Source organism: Peromyscus leucopus, chromosome 23 (genome assembly GCF_004664715.2).
Source record: "Peromyscus leucopus breed LL Stock chromosome 23, UCI_PerLeu_2.1, whole genome shotgun sequence".
NCBI lineage: Eukaryota > Metazoa > Chordata > Mammalia > Rodentia > Cricetidae > Peromyscus > Peromyscus leucopus.
This window is the reverse complement of record NC_051082.1, coordinates 15940101-15957754: the sequence shown is the minus strand read 5'-3', so window position 1 is coordinate 15957754 and position 17654 is coordinate 15940101. Positions and strand designations below refer to the sequence as shown.

The 17654-nt window shown below is 50.7% G+C and overlaps 2 protein-coding genes across 2 annotated transcripts in view; both read right to left on the bottom strand.

Moving 5' to 3' along the window:
* The window catches only part of Dnah10 (dynein axonemal heavy chain 10), a 125415-nt gene extending 112823 nt beyond the window's left edge, over window positions 1–12592 (bottom strand). The window contains exons 1-8 of the mRNA XM_028885772.2: window positions 12336–12592; window positions 10973–11053; window positions 9647–9747; window positions 7040–7148; window positions 6011–6126; window positions 5157–5379; window positions 2728–2885; window positions 2102–2332 (exon numbers count right to left, since the gene is read on the bottom strand). Coding sequence (XP_028741605.1) covers window positions 2102–2332; window positions 2728–2885; window positions 5157–5379; window positions 6011–6126; window positions 7040–7148; window positions 9647–9747; window positions 10973–11053; window positions 12336–12549 — 1233 coding nt within the window. The 5' untranslated portion in view covers window positions 12550–12592. The remainder of the gene's footprint in view (window positions 1–2101; window positions 2333–2727; window positions 2886–5156; window positions 5380–6010; window positions 6127–7039; window positions 7149–9646; window positions 9748–10972; window positions 11054–12335) is intronic.
* Window positions 12593–13298: 706 nt separating this feature from the next.
* Atp6v0a2 (ATPase H+ transporting V0 subunit a2) overlaps window positions 13299–17654 on the bottom strand; it is a 29919-nt gene continuing 25563 nt past the window's right edge. The window contains 2 exon segments of the mRNA XM_028885773.2: window positions 13299–15977; window positions 17256–17427. Coding sequence (XP_028741606.1) covers window positions 15872–15977; window positions 17256–17427 — 278 coding nt within the window. The 3' untranslated portion in view covers window positions 13299–15871.

The window sequence follows — 17654 nt, the reverse complement described above, 5'->3', positions numbered from 1 at the left end:
TTTAGAAAGCGCAAAGCTACACAGAGAAACCCTGTCTCGAAAAAAAAAAAATTAAAATTAAAAAAATTTTTAATAAAGACTTAAAATGAAGAAAACTAGCTGACTGTGAGCAAAGAGTGGGGCAGAAAGCCAAGCTCCTCCTCCATGGTCTCTGCTTCCGTTCCTACCCTGCCTTCTCTCTTTGATGGACGGTGATCAGCAAGTGTGAGCCAAATTAAGCCTCCCCTCCCCACATTGCTTTTGATCAGAGTTGTTGTGGGATCATCTTTTTGTACACTGTGAAGAGGTGTCTCCGCCAAGGCACCTTCTGATTGGTTTAATGAAGAGCTCAACAGCCAATAGCTAGGCAGGAGAGGATAGGCAGGACTTCCAGGAAGAGATAAGAATTCTGGGAAGAAGAGAGGTGGGATTCACCAGCTAGACACGGAGGAAACGGGATGCATGGCACTGAGGAGAGGTAATGAGTCACGTGGCAGAACACAGACTCATATAAACAAACGGGTTAATTTAAGTTACAATAACTAGTTGGGAACAAGACCAAGATTTCATAATTAATAATGAGTCTCTGTGTCATTATTTGGGAGCTGGCGGTCCAAAGAAAGACCTGTTACACAGAGTGGTTTATCACAGCAACAGGAAGCAAACTAGGGGGTGACACATTGTGTATCTGATGAGGAGCCTGTGATTTCTGTCTTTTAAATTAGTATTACAACTCCATCATAAAAACAAGAGTGAGGTGGTGTATATCCTGGAAACACAGGGTGGGAAGACCTGTGCACTTCCTGCCAGCCTGAAAGCAGAGGAACAGACAGCAAGGAGCCCCACAAGGCCAACACCCTTCCCACCCCCATGGCCTACTTCCTCCAGTGAGACCTTTGCCTTTTGAAGTTTCCAGAACCTCACAGAACAGCAGTACTGTAAGCCCATGGGAAACACTTCCATTCAAACTGTAACATGGCATATTACGTTCATGAAGACAAAAATGCAGGAACATAATTAAAAATAATAAAAGATAGATATTTAAGGGCTGGAGAGATGGCTCAGTGGTTAAGAGCATGTACTTTGCCACCAGAGGACCTGAGTTCAATTCCCAGCACCATGTCAGGAGGCTCACAACCGCCTGTAGCTCTAGCTCCAGGCCAGAGCCTCTGTGGGCTCCTGCACTCCTGTGTGCACAGACTTACACGTAATCGAAAGTAAGAAAAGATTAAGAACATGGGAACCGCTAGGCAGTGGTGGTGCACGCCTTTAACCCCAGCGCTCGGGAGGCAGAGGCAGTGGATCTCTGAGTTCAAGGCCAGCCTGGTCTACAGAGTGAGTTCCAGGATAGTCAAGACTACACAGTCTCAAAAAACTACAAGACTATGCTATCCTCCAAAACAAAACAAACAAACAAACAAAAAAAGACAAAGACTTTATTTATTTGTTTGTTTATCGGTTTTTCAACACACAGTTTCTCTGGCTGTCCTGGGACTCACTATGTAGACTAGACTGGTGTTGTAGACATCCCCCTACATGCAGTTTTTGATGACAACTTTTAAAATATTGAATCAAGCTAGGGTAGAACATTTGCCTAGCATGTGCAAGGCTGGGTTTAATTTCCAAAATCTTGAATTATTTACTTTGTTTTTGTTTTGTCTGTTAAAAACAAGATTCAGCCGAGCAGTGGTGGCAATTATCTTTAATCCTTGCACTTAGGAGGCAGAGACAGGAGGATCTCTGAGTTTGAGGCCAGCCTGGTCTACAGAGTAAGTTCCAGGACAGGCAGAACTACACAGGGAAATCCTGTCTTGAACAAACAAAAAATAAATAAATAAAATGAAAAGAAAAGGACTCAGATAGCCCAGGCTATCCTTAAATTCACTATGTGGCCAAGGATGACCCTGAATTTCTGATGCTGCTCCCAAGTGCTAGAATTAGAGGCATGCACCACCATGCAGGCCTTATGTGGTCCTAGGGGTAGAAGCCGGGGTTCTGTGCATGCTAGGCAAGTACTCTCCCAACTGAGCCACAACCCCAGCCCTAAATGTATTTAAAAAGGGACATCCATGCAGTGTCCCTCAAAGACCTGGCTTTCCAGAATGCAGCCTACCCTTCATACCTTGAAGTGACGTTCCACAGTGGACAGGAAGCGCACATTGTCGGAGGCCTCCATGTGTAGTTTGAACAGCTCGGTCAGGACAGGCTGCACATTGGCTGTGAGCATGGATTCACCTTCCTTGATCACATCCAAGACCTTCCTAACAAACGGAAGCTTCGTTTGTTCATGGAGGGCACTCAGCGTTGCATTTCTTTCTCGCCAGAACTCAATTTCAGCCAGAGGACCGTTGCCCTGGGAGAGACGTGAACACGCAGCCGTCACTCACCGTTACTGTGGGTGGACACCTGTGGTCATTTCTACGGTGGCCATTCCTCCTCCCATCCTCCTCTTCCCAAATGCTCCAGGCGGGCTGGTCAGTGCAGGGCTTCTGGGTGGACTTCTCATCCGGTGTGGTCTGATCAGAGTGGATCTCAGGACTCAATGGGGAATGCAAGACAAAGATCCTGCCCCTCCTGGTGGTGCCCACAGGGCCAGAAACTACACATCACTGCTGCAGAAAAGCAGTGTGAGGGGATAGCCTTAGCCAGCCCCACCGGCATCATTTAGGGAAGTCCCAAACAGAGAAAGAGGCTGGCTCCCACGGAGCCCTTTCTCGGGATGGTGGGTTGCAAGCCCTCACAGATTACCTGGGGCGTCTTCTTCAGCTGGATCTCCAGAGCAGTGGAAATCTGGGTCAGCCAGTTGATCACACACTGCTCCAAGGACTCCAGCATTTCCGAGTTGGCCGCCAGCTCCGACACTTCCCCCTCCACACTGATGCTAGGCATCTCCAGCTTGATCTCACCTGGTGGAGAGTTACTCATTAGACTCTCGCTTAGGAAAAACCTGTAATGTTCAAGTTCATCAGCTAGCTCTTCTCTCCTGTTGATTGGGTTGCTAGTCCATCCTCTCCTCTGTCTCTGTCTTGTTCTGTTTCCAAGAATGTAATTAAAACCTCTGTTGATTGGCCCAGAGGTTAAGTCCCATCAAAGTGATATCATTACTTGAGAAGTTCCTTGACTGACAACATAATGAGTTTGATTTTTACAATTTTAACATATGACCAGAGTTCAGCAGTTACTTAAGAAGTCCTCGCCTGTCGGTGGTGGCACACGCCTTTAATCCCAGCAGGCTGATTTCTGAGTTTGAGGCCAGCCTGGTCTACATTGTGAGTTTTAGGACAGCCAGGGATACAGAGAAACCCTGTATCAGAGAGAGATAGAGGGAGAGAGGAAGAGGGAGAGAGAGAGAGAGAGAGAGAGAGAGAGAGAGAGAGAGAGAGAGAAAAAGAGAGAGAGAAAAGAAGTAAAGAAGTCTTCAGGGGCTGGGGTGATGGCTCAGTGGTTAAGAGTACTTCCTGCTCTTACAGAGAACCTGAGGTCTGCAATCAATAGCATCCATATTGATTAGCTCACAGCCCCCTGTAACTCAGCTCTGATCTGAAGTCCTCTTCTGGCCTCCACTGGTACCTGGGCTCACGTGCCCTCCCCCACCATACACATAAAGTAAAATCTTCAAAAAGGGAAAATCTCCAATATAAAATGAAGATAAATCAGGGGTTTGGTGGGGGGTGTTCTCAGAGGAAATCAAAATAATGTAAAAAAGAAAATGTTTACGTCCCATTTCTTTGTCTCAGAGGCTGGGGATGATACGTGCCCAGTCAACAAGAACAGAATGCTATTAAACGGCCATGAAGACCAGAGGTCTCAGAACCAAATAGAGCAACTAGCAAGGATCGCTCCAAACCGAGGAACACTCCCGGCACATTAAACACCAGAGCCCGGGGGATGCCTCCATGGGCTCAAGTGCTTGCCACACAAGCTGAAGGACATGAGCTCAGATCCCCGGAACTCCTATACAAGCCAAGAACAATGGTTCACATCTGGAATCCCAAGGCGGAGACAGGAGACCCCTGGGGCTCAGTGACCAGCCAGCCTAACCTCGTTGGCAAACGAGAGACACCATATCAAAACAGAAAGCGAAGGATGCCTAGGGAACAACCTCTGCACACACAGGTGTGCCCACACACACACCCCCAACACACAGGAGCACCCCCGACCCCCTACCCACAGAGAGTCAAGGAAAGAGTTAATCCTCCGAGAGTACCAGTCCCACATCACTGGCTTTCCTGGCTAAGTACCCTGTCTGTCACCTCTTCCCGAGCCGGGTCCCTAAACGTGAGCACCCAGCTCAACTCCGCTCCCTCATCCAGCCAGCCAGCCTCTTGCCGCCTTGTTCTCTGCTTTCCACGCCTGCTTTTCCACTACCTCAGGCTCTGGAACTTGGGGAGGGGGGAGGATCAGGTAGGCACTGCCCATGTGATGACCCACTGAGAGTGGGTCACCTGAATTCCACAGCAGGCGCTGAATGCAGCTTTCAGAGGAGGCCCAGTGCCACCTCCTCCAGGCAGCCCCCCACGGTTGCCCCGCCCTCTTCTCTAAGCCTCGACATCTTGTTGAGCTCCACACTCTGCTCCAGTTGGGAGTGCAAGGAGACGATGCCCTGTTGCCACAGGGGTTTCATGGTTATTCTTCTAAACAGTTCAGTTTCCAGTGCACATATAAATGAGAATTATGAGGCCGGGGATGTGATTCAGTGGGTAGAGCTCTTGCTTAGCATGGGTGCAGCCCAGGGTTCAAGCCCCAGCATTATATAAACCGAGCACGGCCGTGTATGGCTGCCATCTCAGCACTTGGGAATTAGAGGCAGGAGGATCAGAAACTGAAAGTCATCCTCGGCCTATATGTCATTGATTTCAGCAATAGGACAACTCAGTCTTAAAAACAAACACAGCCAGGCGGCAGTGGTGGCCCTCACCTTTAATCCCAGCACTCCCGGGAGGCAGAGGCAGGTGAATCTCTGAGTTCGAGGCCAGCCTGGTCTACACAGTGAGTTCCAGGACAGTCAGGGCTACACAGAGAAACCCTGTCTCAAAAGGCAAAAACAAACACACGCACACACAAAAACCACAAATTTAAAAAAAGCAAAAATAATAAGCATTCTGAACTTTTGCATTGCCTTCTCGGGATGAATTATTAGTTCTTCATGAAGGGGGAGGGGAGGGAACAGAACAGACCTTCAAGCTGCTGCATGGTCCTTTGAATGTTGTTCGCAAATTTCTGAAGGTTCATCAAGAACTCATCACGAATCAGCTGGATGCTGTGGTACTCCACCGCTTCCCCGGGCATGCTGGGCAACTCTGTTGTGTCGTAAGAGGAAGGCTCGTGGGTTTCTGCCGACGATGCTCCCTGACCTGACTCCAGCTTGTGCTGGTTGAAGGACAGAGCAGGCATGAAAACCTGCAAACACAACCATGTATGTCGTTAAATCGCCCCCGGGACCTCCAGCCGTCTGCTAGGTTGACAGATGTGCGCACTGGTACCGGGCACATCTGGAGTCCCAACATTCGGGAGGCTGAGACAGGAAGACGGCTGTTGAAGGCAGCCTGGGCTGCAAATGGAGGCAAGAAGGATTTGGATGCAACCAAGGTCGCAGAGGCCAGCCTGGGTTGCTGGTTAGGTAGTGGGTGGCCGCTTAGAATGAGTTTTTGTTTCGCTCTGAGGTTATTTGCTAGTGAACAGCTTGGTTTTACTTTAAGCAGCCAGCGTCTCTGTTCTCAGAAACCACAAGATTAAAAAGTCGTCATCCAGAAGCCTGAAGTGGTCCAGTTGTGATCCCAGCATGTGAGAGGCAGAGGCAGGAGGATTGCCCATGAATTCAAAGCCAGCCTGGGCTACAGCGTGAATTCTAGGCCAGCCAGGCCTTATAAAGACTCTGTCTTAACACAAACAGAGGTTACCAAATGAATGAGCACATAGACAGGTAGTGACCTCCTGCCCCACATCTCTCCAAGACCAAACTCTCCAGCCCTTCTTTGGAAGCAGGGGACTGTCCTGGAGATGCCAGGCTCTCTATAGGACCCACAGTTACCTGGCAGATGACGTCCTTCAGGAAGCGGAGCACGTTAGAGTTTATGATGCCATACTCCATGGTCTCGGGCATAATTTCCAATGCTTCCTTCATGTCCGTGGCTTCGGGGATGGCCTCTAAATCAAAACAGACGCAGAGTGTGGGGTCAATGGGTGGTGGGGACATTCCCAGGTGTCCCGGAGTCTCTCCTTCATCTCAGAGGCTCTGGTCACAAAGTCATTAGACAAGTTGACCTGGTTCTGAGTAAATAAGACTAAACTAGACCACACTGGACTTTTGTTTTGTTCTGTTTTCTAGAGATAGGGTTTCTCTATGTAACTGTCCTGGCACTCGCTTTGTAGACCAGGCTGGCCTCGAACTCAGAGATTTGCCTGCCTCTGCCTCCAGAGTGCCACCACCGCCCGGCTAGGTTGTTGGAGTTTTTAAAGACGATGAGTTTTACATTTTTACTGTGCTTTCCATTATAGTATCAACAAGGGCTCTTGGGGACAAGACATTGAAAGGTTATATTTTAAAAGTTATCTGTTTAGGAGCTGAAGGGAAGTCTCAGCCAGTAAGAGCACTGGCTGCTCTTGCAGAAGATTGGAGTACAGTTCCCAGCACCCACATGGAGGCTCACAGCCAGCTCTAACGTCAGTGCCAGGGGATCCAATGCCCTCTTCTGGTGTCTAAGGGCACCAAGCATGCGTATGGTGCACTGAAAACATGCGTACGCATAAAATTTAAAAAAATATTAAGACACACATACAGCTCATCTTCAGGGCTGGGATCCTCGGGAACCTGCGTAAATGCCATGTGGATGTGGCGGCCCACTGCGATTCCAGCCTTGGAAGGTAGAGAAGCGGGGGATGCCCAGAGCAAGGTGGCTAATGACACTAGCCACATCAACCCCCTCTGAGTTTTATTAAAAGATCTGTGCCCGTGAAGAAGGGCTGGAGAATGACTCCCAATGTCAACCTTGCCTGCTACATGCACATGCGCATAGGTGACCCTCCACATGTACACATACACACACACACACACAGGCACCTTTTGTGCTTCGGAGGAAGAACACCACATTCTGTTCCAGAAACTCCTCTGGGAGAGGGTTACAGAGCACATGCAGATCCAGCCTGTTGACGATGCGCTTCACAAGCCTCTGAAACAGACAGGACACGGTTGGGCCGGCTGGTGCATGCTCTGCAGGGAGCATTTATCTCCAGCACCGAGGATCTCATCCCTGATAAGGAGGCCGCTATTAGACAGCGGCCACAGAAGAGCTAACTCACATCCAGATCTCGGGCCTGACAGCTGAGAAACTGACCTAGGAAAGGATGGGAGGGTGGGGCTTGGAGGGGCGGGGCTTGGAGGGGCGGGGCTTGGAAGGCGGGGATTGAGAGAGGCGGAGCCCATGGACAGAAACTGGCTGCCTCTGGCTAGTTGGGCGGTTTGCTGTTTCTGGGACTTTAGTGGGAATTGTTCTTGTGTGTGTGTGTGTGTGTGTGTGTGTGTGTGTGTGTGTGTAAGTATTTCTTCTTAAAAGATTTGTTTATTAGGGCTGGAGAGATGTGCTTCAAGCCACAGAAATATGAAGTAGGATTTCAGCGGACTACGACAAAGCTATTACCTGGAAGAGGCCAAGGGCGTTTCCAGAGGATAAAGCCAAGGCTTAAGGAGCCTTGGTGATATTTGGCTTTTGAATATCAGCCGTTTGCTGCTATGAATTTCTCGTGTGCTATTATGCATTTCCATTCCCAGAACAGTATGTTTGATCATTCACTGGGCACAATTTCCCCTATACAATTAAAGAATTTGGATAACTTCTTCCAATTCTGCTAACAACAGACACAGTCAAGATCCCTAGTTTCAGGCTTTCCTGTAATTATCTTCATTAGCAACATCTGGCCAGGACCTTCTCTGGACGAAAGTATCTTATCTGAGATACTTCCCAGACTTTCTAAGAACAGACTGCAACATCCAGACTATCTGTCAGTTCCTGAGGGATGATAAAAATCTACAATGAGGCCAGCAGGCAGTGGCGCACTCGGGAGGCAGAGCCAGGCGGATCTCTGTGAGTTCAAGGCCAGCCTGGTCTACAGAGTGAGATCCAGGACAGCCACCAAAACTACACAGAGAAACCCTGTCGGGGTGGGGGTGGGGGCGGATCTACAACGAGACAACAGGCCAGGCAGATGTGCTAATTAAGCTTAACCTTCTTTCTTCCAAGTGCTCTCTCTAGTTCCAGATCTCCCTTTAACAATTAACTCAGAACTAAAGAGCTCTTACACACCAGGTACATCTGGCCATGACACAGGCTGCCTAGTTACCGAGTACACTTCCCCCGCCCTGCCAGAAAATGGCACAGCCCAAATTAGGCTGAGACAGATACGGCTCCAAAGGAAAAAAATGGCAGTTTTATTTTCACTCATGACTTAGAGACTTACAGACTCCTAACATTTTACCTAACCACTTCTAAGACTAGAGTTTGAGCACATAAATCCCCTTTTTCAGACCTATTAACCGAATTTAGCCTTTAGTAGATTTATTCCCCATTAGTGACTTCCCTTCTGGGTTGCTCTGACAGCTGACAATTATGGCTCTCTGTGTGGATCTTATCACCCCTCCTTTTGACCCTGTAAGAATTCAAGTCTGGAGACCTCGCTTTGGCCAGAGCTTTGCTGCTTTGTGTGGGTATACAACTGAAAACCTCAGAGACTAGAGAGGACCAGATTGGGGAAGAAGAAGAACGAGACGGAAGATGAGGAAGAGCGAGATGGGGAAGATCAAGATGAGGAAGAACTGGATCAAGATAGAGGATCGAGCTGGAGGAATTAATTTAGGACTTAAAGAGAACAGCAGAAAAGTATAGAGAGAAATCAAGCAAGAAAAGAGCTAAATGTGAGAGCAGAATAGAGGCTGTGTAGAGAGAACTGACTCAGAAGAATAAGGTGAATGGACTAAAGAGTTTCTTTCATGTATGTGGATTCATTTGGTATCGTTAGGATTATCAGCTGGTTGTTAGATGGACCCTGGGGAAAGGCTATCGAGGGGCTGGACCCCAACAGTCTTTGTTAGAGATGGTGCAGTGGTTAAGAGCACTAGCTGTTCTTCCAGGGGACCCGGGTGCAGTTTCCAGCACCCACGTGTGATGGGTTTACATGGTTTACATGTAACCATGTTGGTTACATGTTGGTTTACAACCATCTGCAACTCCAAGGGTCTGTCTGATCCTCTCTTCTGTCTGAATGTGCCAGGCATGCATGTAGCGCACAGACATACATGCAGGCAAAACACCCATACACATAAAATAATAAAATAGAATTTAAAATAAAGGTTGGTCTTTTTTTTAAGGATTTACTTATTTCCTGCATATGAGTGTTTTACCTGCATGCATGTCTGTGCACCATGTGCATGCCACACTATATATGGCTCCCTCCTTTCTCTGTAAGCCACAACTCCTGGTGGGACAACTTTTCTGCCTCCTGGGAGTCCCTCAGTCAGTAATGTAGCTAAGGGTGTTCTAGGAAGACCTCAACACAAGATTCTGGAATCCCCACTCTAACACACTGGGTCCCTAGCATGCTCTGTGCCTGTTAACCCTGTCTTATGAAAGCCCCCGGAGCCACTCTGCCAAGAAGGATAGAGGGCAGGGAGTACCTTGCCAAAGGGTTTCTCTAAGTGCTCTTTGTCGGGGTCAACATCATCCACACCTAACAGGGAGGGTGTCATGGAGTCCGTTCTCAGCTTCGTGGGCTTGGCTGCAAAACACAATTCAAGGAGTTGAGATGGCCAGAGACAAGAGTTTCCCACCATCCAGATGCCTGAGTATGATAGGTCTTGTCCTCCATCGCATGCTCTGCAAAGGACGACGGGAGTGTAACAATCAAAGCAGGCCACGCACCCAAAATCCTCCCTCATGGCTCACAGGTATATGTGTTGGCTGTGGTGCCCAGCTGGTGATTTCTCTGAGTTGGTGTGTGTGCGTGCACGTGTGCGTGCAGGCAACGGCCAATAACTCACTCAGGGGTGTGTTTAAGGTCGCTGGAAATAGTTAAAGCTGGGCTGGGGTTGAGATGATGGATGACTCAGTTGGTAAAGTGTTTGTAGGATCAGCCTGAGGACCCAAGTTCAAACCCAGCACCCCACAGAAAGGCCGGTGTCGGGGCACATGCTTGTAATCCCAGCACTGGGGAGGCTGACACAGAGGCCCACGGAGGCACACTGGCCAGCCAGCCTAGCCTATTAGGTGAGCTCCAGGCCAGTAAGAGACCTTGTCTCTGAGAACAAGGTGGGCAGCTCCGGAGAAATGACACCTAAGGTTGTCCTGTGGCCTCCATATGTGCATGTGAACATACGCGGTTTTATGTGCACCCATGTACAGCACGCTAACCTGTGCGGGTGCATGTGTGCGCACACACACACACACCAATCAACCATCAATGCTGAGTTTTATGCTCTGGGTTTTGTTCCTTTGGTCTTTAAGACCGAGTCTCATGTAGCCCAGGCTAGCCTCAAACTCACAACTGAGGCCCTGTCTTACAAAAAGAAAGAACAAAAAGAACTCCTACCTTTTGTTCCTGAATTTGACACACACACACACACACACACACACACACACACACACACACACCCTGCCTCGATCTTGCCTGCGTAACAGAAGGGACAGTGTGAGTCCAAACGGGGAGCAGGCCCTATGATGGCAAAGGAGGGTGGGATTGGTGTGTCCATAAGCCAAGGAGTGCCAGTGCCAGTGCCAGCGGTCACTGAACTAGGCAAGATGGGGTCCTCCCGGGAGCTTTCAGAGGGGATATGGCCCTAGGGACACCTTGGGCCTCTGGACCTGAGAGGAGATATTTCTGTTTTTTACTGTCCTATATTAAGGCCACCTGGCGGTAGCCCAGGGACCCTTGCCTTGTGCACATATCCACCACCAACTCCACAGACGCCCACGCAGAGGTGGCCTCTGCCCCTCCAGACACTCACCTGTCACTTTTTCGGAGCCCTCTGCCTTCTGAGACTCGGTCTCCTCTTCCTCGGCCTCCTCTTCAGGGATCAGGGGGATTTCTTAGTTATGGAAGCATAACGGGGGGGGGGGGGAGAGAAAACACAAAATCGCATTTATCCCCATATGAGACGGCTGCCCAATCTTCGCTCTAAGTGGAGCCAAAGGGTAGGGACACACCCCACAGGGGACTCGTAAATGTCACTGCAAACCATCATGGTGCTGGGGCCAGCGAGGGAGACCCGTGCCAATTGAGAGGAGGGTGAAGCACACACCTTCACCTGAAGAAATGCAAGCAGCCCGTGAGTTTGAAAGAGGCTCGGCACGCCACACCCTAGTGTGTTTTTGCAGTACTGGGCACAGCCTGGAAACTGTTCCGATGAGCCCAGTGTGCTGGCGACTCAGGAGAGGGAGGCAGAAGGACCAGGAGTTCAATGCTAACCGACACTAAGAACAAGTTCAAAGCCAGCCTGGTCTATACACAATGCCCCGTCTCAGAAACCACCAGGGGGTGAAGGCACCCAGGCAGGTGGCTGAATCAAAGTAGACACAGCAGGAGACAATTGCCCGCTGCTAGCTACAGCCCCTGGAGACTGCAAGAAATTAGGGTCTTCCCACAGGTTTTTTGTTTGTTTTTTAATGTATACAGAATCTTATTAGTGTATCCTGAAATCCGTACTTTCTTTTGGTTGTAATGAATGGGCCTAACCCAGAGGCCCAGGTTCAAAGTTCCACCTGGGGAAGAAAAATGAAGGCCGGGATGGTTAGATACCAGTGAGGCTGAGGCAGGAGGATTGAGAGTTTGAGGGTACTTTCAGCTTCCCCGTGAATTCCAGGCCAGCCTGGACTATGAGACCCTGTCTCACAATGTAATAAATAATGAAAACAAACAAAGTAAAGGAGAGGGGAGAATGGTGTATCCTAACATCTCTCCCTCTCTCTCTCTCCTCTCTGCCCCTCTTGCTCGCTATGGAGTTCCGGTGATCCTCAAACTTGCTCGCTATGGAGTTCCGGTGATCCTCCCTCAGCTAGGATTGACGTCGAGCAGCTCTTGGGTCTGCTGCCCCTTTTTAGGGTAGGGGGCTAGGTATGTTAGGCGAGCTCCTCGGAGCCTCTGCAGACTCTTGCCTTGGGACCCTCCCGCTGGGGAGCATCTTACAGGACAAGAAACTCTGGACCTCCTCCATGTCCCGGGCAGGTGCGCAACCCTGCGCCGTTGAGAGCGAGGATGGCAGCGCCCCCTCAGAGGACAGATGAGAACAGACAGAAGCTACGGCCCGGGCACCCAGTCGCGCTAAGTGCCAGCAGGGTGCTGGCTGTAGGCTGGCCATGGCTCAGGCTCACCGATCTCCACCTCCACCTCCTCGGGCACCAGGACGCGGTAGAAGAACAGCGTGGCGGCGCCGTCCTCGTCGCTGGCGTGGTTGAGGAAGTGCAGCATGATGTCCTCTGCCTCGCTGTCATTGCGGTTCAGCAGCTCCTCGAACACCTTGGGGTTGCTGAGGCCGAAGGCGGTGTACACGCGGTCGCGCATCCACAGGACCCGCAGGTCGTCCATGGCGTAGACCTGAGCCCTGCAGGACGCAGGACCGACAGGGCGGGGAGCCGGGCGGCGTCCGTGGCAACGGCGCCCCTAGCAACGGGCGCCTGGGCAACGGCGCCGGCGCGGGGCTGAGGGCCCCCATTCTGCAGGTAGGCAAGCTGAAGTGCAAGAAAGTTGGCTGCTGGGACGTGACGAGGGGCATGGCTTTGAGGCGGAGCCAGGCAGGACTAGAAGCAGTGAACTGGTTAGCTTCTGTAAGTAAACTTGACGCTAACCTACACTTAGTTGGGAAAAGGGAAACTCAGCTGAGGCATTACCTCCATCAGATGGGCCTATGGGGACTTTTCTTGGTTGCTGATTGACGTGGGAGGACCCAGCCCACTGTGGGCGGTGCTATTCCCCCCAGGCATGGGGTGGGGGGGCTGGGCTGACAGCCGAGCAAGCCATGGGAAGCAAATCAGCCAGCAGTGTTCCTCCAAGGTCTCTGCTTCAATTCCCGCTGTGCCCCTCTGCCCTCAATGATGGAGTGTCACCCGGATCAAGTGGACCCTTTCCTCCCCCATACTGGTTTGGGTTGATGTTTTATCACAGCAACTGAAGCAAACCGAGGACAGGCAGGCAGGGCTGCTTCAGCAATCAGGCGCTGAGGACGCCTGCGGATCCCAGGAAGGGAATAGAGAACACCGGTGGGGTCCTAGAAAGGAACCGGCTCTTTCTGGTATAGGCGGTTAGGGAGCAGGATCAGAAAACCACACACTGGCATCTCAAAAATATAGATTTATTTGTCACTAGCAAAAGGAAGTTCAATACTGACAGGCAGAGTAGTCCTTCCGTGCGTCTGCGCAATGCAGTCCTGACCCGCTCCCGGAGTGCCTGGCCCAGGTCCGGCTCCAGACGCAGTCTTGTTACATCGTCCTGTGGAGTAGCGTTTTCTGAGGATTTCTTGAGGTGTTGGGGCAAAGCTCCACAGCAGCAGTCCACCAGAGGGAAAGGCATTACTCCCAACTCCCTGCTCAGAGCATCGTGACAGTCCTTAAGGCCGGCCTGGAGAGTATGGCGTGCCAGCAGGTCCAGATTAAACACTTCCATCGAGAAACTACTGCTGACGCTGTTTTTGTGTTTGTATTTTCCCAAGTGGGTCAAACTCTGAATCACAGCCTGATGTGCCAGCCCGGTGAGTTACCAACGGGCAGTCTGCCTTATCGCTCTACTGCTGATGGAACACTGGGTCTGAATGCCATCGGACCCACTTCCTGCCCAGCCCAGCGCTGTGCGCCAGAGTGCCAGCCAAGCCACGGCCTGCACGGTGGCACTGGATATCTCAAAGCGTACAGACCCACTCTGGAACTGAGGCTAGGAGGGGATCTGGGGGGAAAGGAGTCTGTCCCAGGTCCCATGGTGGAGAGCCCAAGAGCTGGAAGCCCTTTGGACGCCTCTACTGGCCATATCCCGCCTCTCCACCAACAGAAGTCTGTGTGACAGTGCTGAACACCTGAACCAGTAACAGGGCTCTGTGGTTATAGGAGATGAACAGGACACCCAGAGAGCTGTGCGTCCCTCTGTGTGGTGCTATCGTTATATCTCCAGAGGGATCACAGATGGAGTAACTTATGTTTATGTAACTACATTCTATATAACTGTGACAGACGTCAGCTGAGGAGTCTCCTCACTCTGCACAAACTGCGTCTCCTGATGGTCCTTGTCCCTGGAATCAGTTAACTCTGTGATGACCAAAGACCCTGGGGGGACAGTAACAAGAGTGACAACATGGGGTGACATGGATACCGATCAGAGCAGGTCTAACTCTGGGCAGCACCACCTCATCCACGGTAGGTTTGGCATCATAGCTGCCAGGAAGCTGGCACACAGGGCACAGATGCGGAGTTCACCGCCCCCCAGTGCGGACTCCACTGCAGCTGGAGAGGGGTGACTTTACAGTCCAGAGCGGCACAGGCAGCTCGTGCATCTCAGCAAACAGGCCTTAAAGGACCGAAAAGCTGACACACTCCGACTGCCAGGGCTGGGCTTTTAATCAAGGGGCGTACTCTACCACACAGAGTGGAGGGGCAGGGGACCAACAGGCCTCTGTAGGAGCATGTGACTCGAAATTTCAAGAGGGCAGAAATGCTGGATTCCTTTCTCTCTTTAGGGTGACATGGAGCCTGGGCTGCCTCGACTTACCACATGGCCAAGGGTACCACTGAACTTGGGATCCCCTGCCTACACCGTCTGCGGGTGAGGAATACGATGAGGCAGGTGTCGGCACACCTGGGAGAGGTGGCTCAGGGGATCACAACCAAGCTACCCCCCAGTCTCAGACTTCTTTTTGAAACACTTTATCTAAATCACTTAACGTGAAATGTGAAAATGAACATAACTGATAAGACTATGGCTTGGATCAAAGTGTGCAGTGGGGCTGAGTCAACGTCATGCGAAGCTGAGCAACACAAGAGCAGGTGATTTTTACACTCGAGAGAATAAATTAACCGATTAGTGAGAATTAGTTTTCAACTGACCTGAACAGTTTTTGGAAATTAAACTGTGGCCATCAGACCTTTATTCAGAATTAGTGTGGAAGTAAAAAATTAGACTGTTCCCAAGTAGAAGCAAGGTCTCTGTGGTAAAATATCTTCATCTGTTCTTTGCTATAAAAATACACACTCGGTTCACCTGTCCCCTGCCGTCACACCGGGTTTTAAGGCTCAGGACAGTCTTCTCCCCAAAGGTACAACTGTCGTGACTGGTCTGACATAAGGGTAACAAACAGGACAAGAATCTTGTAGAAATATTCCAGCGGGAGAGCCATGTGCTGACCTGTGTGGTCCCATGGCTGTCCAGCTGCCCCTCCTGGTGATTCTGAGAGCTTCCAGGGAGAACCCACACATTCTCCAGCCAGCAGGGGGAGCGGGGATCTGCGGATGACCCAGCACTAATGTCTGAAAAAACTATGTCTGGCTTGAGCTGCTGGAAAATATGACCTGACATCTTGTGATGGAATCACTTTGTTTTTAGAGTGGAAAGGGAATCGAGGATCTGAGGCCATCAGCTAGCCATCCAGCTGCCTTTTCTCCTCCAATCTGACACTTTAAAAATAACTTTAATGTGACGTTGGCATAACTTGTATTTGCTCATAATAAAAACCAACGAAATTTCTGTGTCCGAAGCGGTGAGCTTTACAAAATCTTCAAAATAAGGAGAGGCGTATCTCACAGAATCATTTGGCTGAATCGTAAGGCAGTCGACGAGGGTGGAACTTTCCTGTCATAACTCTGACTTGAGTGAATTCTGTAACATGATAGTTCTCCGTAGATCTGGCGGGATGGGGGCAGCAATGTGATCATGCTAAGCTGTCGCCACAACTGAACTTGGAGGAGAGCAGACTGAAGGAGAAAGGAACGAATTTGGTGCCTGCACCAACGTAGAATTTGTTCTGAAATTCAACCCTACAGGAAGAAAAATGCACATGTATTAAAACGCCAGGCCTTCCCCACCGTGGACTGCACCCTAGACTGTGAGTGAAGGAATGTTCCTCCATTTCTTTAGAAAACAAGGTCCTGGGCTACAACCTTTCCATCTCTTTGCATTCTTGTCATGACCAGGTCCCCCAATCACTCTCTCCCCGGTCCACACTGTCCCCCCACCTGCCACTCGACACTCCGTCCGCTGCGCCCCCATATAGGTCGGAAGGTCCAACACCTCAGCTCTCCTACACCAGACACACGGGATGAGACACCGGAACCCCTGTCACACTGGCTGCCGGAACCTCAGAGCGGCAGCCAGACACAGACTGAGAAGCATGGGGAATACCCTGGAGGGCTGCCGAGGTGGCTCAGGGGTACAGGCATCTGACACCAAGGCTAACGACCGGAGTTCAATTCCCAGAACTCCCAGGGTAGAAAGACAACCAACTCCTGCAAGTTGACCTCTGACCTCACAACAAGGAGGGTACTAAACCCCAAGTGTCACCTGCCAGTCCCAGTGTGAATAAAAGTGGGTACATACACAAGCCGGGCATGCTGGCACCTGTCTGTAACCCAGCAGGGGCAGGTAGACCTCTGTGAGTTTGAGGCCAGCCTGGTCTGCATAGCACAACACTGTCTCAAAAAACAAAACCAATGACAACAACAAAAGGGGACACACAATTGTTTCACAGACAGACTCTTCCTGTGATAAACTGAACCGTTTCTGAACCGCTAGTTCACAGCTGGGCGGGGAGGAGCCAGCCTGTCCTAAGCACTGCATTTAGAAAGCTTTTTACACACATGTGTTTTCCCTTAATGAGTGGCTTTTTAATGTTTCCTTAGTCAGTAGCATGTGCAGAGGAGTATGTGTGGGTGCACTTGCCCGTCACACAGGTGACGGTTGTTGGGCATCAATTCTCTCCCTCTACCCTGTGGGTCCTGATGATTGACTGGACTTTGTAGCAAGTGTCTGTACCCACGAGCCTTATGCCAGCTCCGGCACCCTTTTCAAGAGTTACTATGTTCTTACAGTACCACGTCTCTTGTATATGCACACACGAGTGCAGGTGCCTGCCAAGACCTGACATCCACTGGCTGCCCGAGTGCTGGAGTTACAGGAGGCTGTGAGCCGCCTGCTACAGGTGCAGGGAACTGAACCTGGGGACTCTGAAAGTGCAGCTCACATCCTTAACCACTGAGCCATCTCTCTAGGCCTCATCTTCCTTTTGAAAATATTCTGAGGACACACGTCCCACTCACCAGTGAAGGCGTATGGCATGGAGAAATGCAGAAAGCCCTTCCATGACCAGCAGGATAAAGATCGTCAAAACTGCAAAGAAGGCCATGACAGGCAGCAGCAGCAAGACCCCGTAGGTGGTGTCCACACGCAGGCCCACGCGCAGCAGCATGGCCCACAGCACGTCCGACAGCTCTGCAAAGGAAGCCGTCAGCGGAGGTCAGTCTGAGAACAAGCCTCACCACCCACGGAGAGCAGGATGACTACCAGTCAGCCTGGCCCCTGAGCGGGGGCCCCCGAACCTCCAGGGCTGCTTTCTCTGTAAAGAACAACCATCTCAGGAGGCGCCATGGTGCCTCCTGTTTCCTAACTCGGCAAGCTCAGGCTCAGGACCCGGCTCGAGAGACCTGTCTGGACCTAGC